General features: G+C 40.5%; 1 protein-coding gene across 1 annotated transcript in view; it reads left to right on the top strand.

Moving 5' to 3' along the window:
• Positions 1-3336, top strand: part of LOC104968253 (exocyst complex component 6) — a 36899-nt gene extending 33563 nt beyond the window's left edge. Inside the window, exons 23-24 of the mRNA XM_010797831.1 lie at positions 1289-1401; positions 2929-3336. Coding sequence (XP_010796133.1) covers positions 1289-1401; positions 2929-2944 — 129 coding nt within the window. The 3' untranslated portion in view covers positions 2945-3336. The remainder of the gene's footprint in view (positions 1-1288; positions 1402-2928) is intronic.
• The last annotated feature ends 1141 nt before the right edge of the window (positions 3337-4477 follow it).

Raw genomic sequence — 4477 nt, 5'->3', positions numbered from 1 at the left:
ATGAATTCTCAAGTTTATCAAGACATTTTGCTGGAGAACTTAAGGCCATCTGTCCACCAATTGAAGCTCAACAGAAGATGGGTGATGCAACAGGACAACGACCCAAAGCACAGAAGTAAATCAACAACAGAATGGCTTCAACAGAAGAAAATACGCCTTCTGGAGTGGCCCAGTCAGAGTCCTGACCTCAACCCAATTGAGATGCTGTGGCATGACCTCAAGAGAGCGATTCACACCAGACATCCCAAGAATATTGCTGAACTGAAACAGTTTTGTAAAGAGGAATGGTCCAAAATTCCTCCTGACCGTTGTGCAGGTCTGATATGCAACTATCGGAAACGTTTGGTTGAGGTTATTGCTGCCAAAGGTGGGTCAACCAGTTATTTAATCCAAGGGTTCACATACTTTTTCCACCCTGCACTGTGAATGTTTACATGGTGTGTTCAATAAAAACATAAAATCATATAATTGTTTGTGTGGTTTTAGCTTAAGCAGACTGTGTTTGTCTATTGTTGTGACTTAGATGAAGATCAGAACACATTTTATGACCAATTTATGCAGAAATCCAGGTAGTTCCAAAGGGTTCACATACTTTTTCTTGCAACTGTACATGTTGCTTTAGCAGAGCTCTTGTTCAAACTTCACAATAGGATTGTCAAGGGGTTAGCTGATCGATGGACTGTCAAACCAGAGTTTAAACCTCTTCAATCGAACCTAGACTGCAGAGGGCCCAAATAAACACACTAACTCCAACTGACCAATAATTATCAAGAATCACTAGCACTATGCTCTAGTGGAAATGCAACACTGTGGGGACATCAACTAAATGGAACTTTTAATCAGTTTATTCATATGTTGGGGCTCAAACTGAAAAATATAAAATGCTTTTGGTCAGATTGCCCTTTTTTGGAGATTGACTGTTTTGAAAGGGGAGATAAATGGGAAGACTTGCTTAAGAGGAGCAGGTTGGATTCAAATTTGTGTCCGCTGCCGCAAAGAAAGAAAGAATAGAATCAAAATAACAGACGGTTCCAACGTTTTTTACTGTAGGGCAAATGCTATTTTTTATGTTTTGTAGAACTCACCATATTTGACAATATTTGTATTATCTCTCATGGAGGGAGCATTTGACCTCCTCCCAACAATACTGGCTGAAACACTGAAGTCATTTATCCTGTAATCAAAAATGACTGATAACTTTACGTTCAAACAGTCACCCGCCACCAGCCTCAATCTTCTTCTGTTTCTGAAGTGGGCTTCTGTTCTGAGTGTTGTGTCTGTTTTACAGCTCCTGGATCTGTTCATGGTGTGGGACTGGTCAACGTACCTGGCAGACTACGGCCAACCAACCTCCAAATATCTGAGAGTGAACCCAGCTACTGCCCTGGCTCTGCTGGAGAAGTGAGTCCACACACTGCTGCTAACGTGTTTACACTATTGCAACACTTTTAAAGGGCCAACTCCAAGACCTTTGCTAAACAAATGCAGATTTGAGATCCTCAGGATCCAGAGGAATCTCCAGGAACAAGCATTGATTTATTGTAAAAACAGGTGTCTAGGATTGTTTTGGTCAGAGATTATGAGTAGTATGATTTTCTGGCTGCTCTCATTGCTGAGGAAGCGTTCTGGTGTTCTCTTGGGGACATTTGATATACAGTTAAGGCCTGAATGTGCGCTCTACAGGCCTTTGGATTTCTGAGGTTTGAGCTGGAGAGTGTACTTGGGGAAAGAGCGATGGAGGAAACCAGTCTTGTGCTTTTCAGCTGAAACAAACCTCTCTAAGCCATCGAGTGCTGTGTAACAGTCAGCATGCTCCTGAAGTGAATGAAGCACATGAAGCACAAGGCTCAGTAAGGCTCAACCTTACTGGTACCAAAAGTGGTGTAGTCAAATGTAGCTGTCCCATTCGCGTCTTTCAGTTTTTTCCAACCCAGTTTAGATTTAACCACGCCCACTTCTGCATTAACTTAGCTCTGCGTGACTGCGTTATGGACCTATAAAGAGAACTTCCCCATGTTAACAAAAGTAATATCATATCTACTATAGCTTGGAAAAAAACGATATGGGTTATTATTCAGTCAGTGCAGCGTCAGAGCGTCAGCCTAGGAGTTTTCTTTACCAAATATGAATTCATGGAGCATCTTTTTCAAAGTAGATGGAAATAGCGCTTTCTCAATATGAAAGAACGTCATAGTTAAGCATAGCTGAGTAAATGTTAATTATAATCTTTAGTATGAATTCACCATGAATTTAAATATAATGAACTAAAAACCAATATGTACTCTAGTTTAATAGCTTGTTTTTTGTTTTTTTCACGTTTTTTACATGAGTACAGTATTTGAGTAAATGTACTTTATTACTCTCCAACACTGTCAGAGGATAACAAATGTTCCTCTTGCTGCAGACGTTCTCTTTATACGTCACCCAGAGCTACATTAATGTGGAAGTGGGCGTGGTTTAATCTAAACTGGGTTGTAAAAACGCGTCCCATGTAGTGAAAATGAAGTCAAACAGGCTTAACCAGAACAATCACTTATATAAGTTTGTTTTAGTGTGGGTGGTTATTGCCCTCTTTCCTTCAGATATTAAAAGGAAAAGATTAGGTGATGGGTTCCAGGCTTGCTTTTGGATTAATCCAAAACAGGTGTCATAGTTGTGATGTATGAGAACAGAAGGGAACAAAATCTACGCCGGAATTCTTATAGAATTTAAGAAAATTGTTAGTGTGATAAAATGTCAACACATATTTTGTATTCCTATTTTAAGAAGTTTTCAGTGAAAGTTGTGCCATTGTCTTTGATATTTTCAGCACTTTATTACAACAATGCTTGCATGTAATTTATATGAATTTGTCTGCTTTGCTTGAGATTTATTGGTGCTTTTCTGATCCTAAATCTTTTTCTCTGCTGTTTTTCTGCTGCTGCTCAGAGTCTACAGAGGGTAGGTGCCGCTTCCTCACTGCTTTTCTTTGGTCGTCCCCATGCATGCTCTGATCATCTCAACATTGTTTCCACCTCCTACAGAATGAATTGTCTCCACTTTATAAACGCACAATAGAGAGTTTTATTAAGACTAAATGCCATTGATGAATATATAAGGGTGCTCCTGATTGGGAGGAAAACCCCACAATGACATGGTGACACACATGATTACAAAATGATCTTTTATATGAGTTACTCCACACTGGCACAGGTTGGGTAATCGCTCTCTAAAGAGTTCAAGTTCAGCAGATGGATTTAATAACAATTTAGCTTCTGAATTCCCACTAAAGTCTTCAGCAGTCATCAGGCTTGTTTGAGACGAGCTGCGGCTCGCCTCGAAAGTAGACGAGAATAGCCGATCGCAGCCGGGGGGAGGTCTCAAAAAGCTCGCCTGAAGTCGGACAGCTAGGAGTCGGCTTCTTCTTCTCTCTGTTTTTTGGCGGATTGCAAACAACTTTAAGGTGCATACCGCCACCTCCGGAGTCGGCTGGACTCGGTTTGCATTTATAAAGAATGCACAAATGTGTTTAATCGTTAATGTCAGATATGTACTAAGTAAATACATTTGTTCCTGCTCAAGATTAGATTTAACTTTATTGTTATTGCACAGATTACAGGTACTGAGACAAGCAAATGCAGTTTAGCTTCTAACCAGGAGTGCACAAAGCAGTAAAGTGAAAAGTAATGTACACAATCTAAAGGATAAAATATAGAATGAAGTGAACGATGAATAAACAGTGAGGGGTATGAATACACTAGATATACACAGCAGCCTGTGAGCACTATGAACAGTGTGTATGAATACACTAGATATACACAGCAGCCTGTGAGCAGTATGAAAGGTGTGTATGAATATGCTAAGATATATAAAGTATGAAAACGGTAAGCAGTGCAAGTATAAAAATATATAGATATTAATTTCATGATGATAAACATTGTGGAACAATGATGAAAAATGTGAATGGAAGTGGCGAGGCTAAAGACTGACACCAAAGCAACAACAAACTTTTGCCGAGCCAATCTGGCAGAGTTTCATCACCAGCACGTGGTAAAAACCACCAATGAGCGCTCAGCTCGAGATACCAGCGAGTCGTTTCCCATCAAGCATTTCGCTTCCGCAGCCCGTGGAGAGGAACTGCGCCGCCTCGCCGCGCCTCGCTCTCAAGGNATAAAAAACACGTCTATGAAGTGTTTTGCTCAAAATACTAAACAAATCACCCATTCTAGCCATGCCTCATATCCCTCTATTTCACTTCCTGTTTCAAAAGTGCTGATTTGGGGTATAAAGCTTTAAAAAGGAGGGGTCTGAGCTCATGCGGGACCCGGCAGCTACTGTCTAAACTAAATACTGCCGTGATGAAACGCCATATCATGGATTATCAAGGATTATCTCTGAAACAGTATGGAGCTCAAAGGCTTTCTCTCTTGCCGGTTATACCACAAGGTGAGTTCCTTTTTATTTCCTGCTTCTTCACACACATGCTCTCCAGTACAGG

The sequence above is a fragment of the Notothenia coriiceps genome, unplaced genomic scaffold (assembly GCF_000735185.1).
Source record: "Notothenia coriiceps isolate Sejong01 unplaced genomic scaffold, NC01 NC01_scaffold00038517, whole genome shotgun sequence".
NCBI lineage: Eukaryota > Metazoa > Chordata > Actinopteri > Perciformes > Nototheniidae > Notothenia > Notothenia coriiceps.
This window is presented reverse-complemented; position numbering and strand designations above follow the sequence as displayed.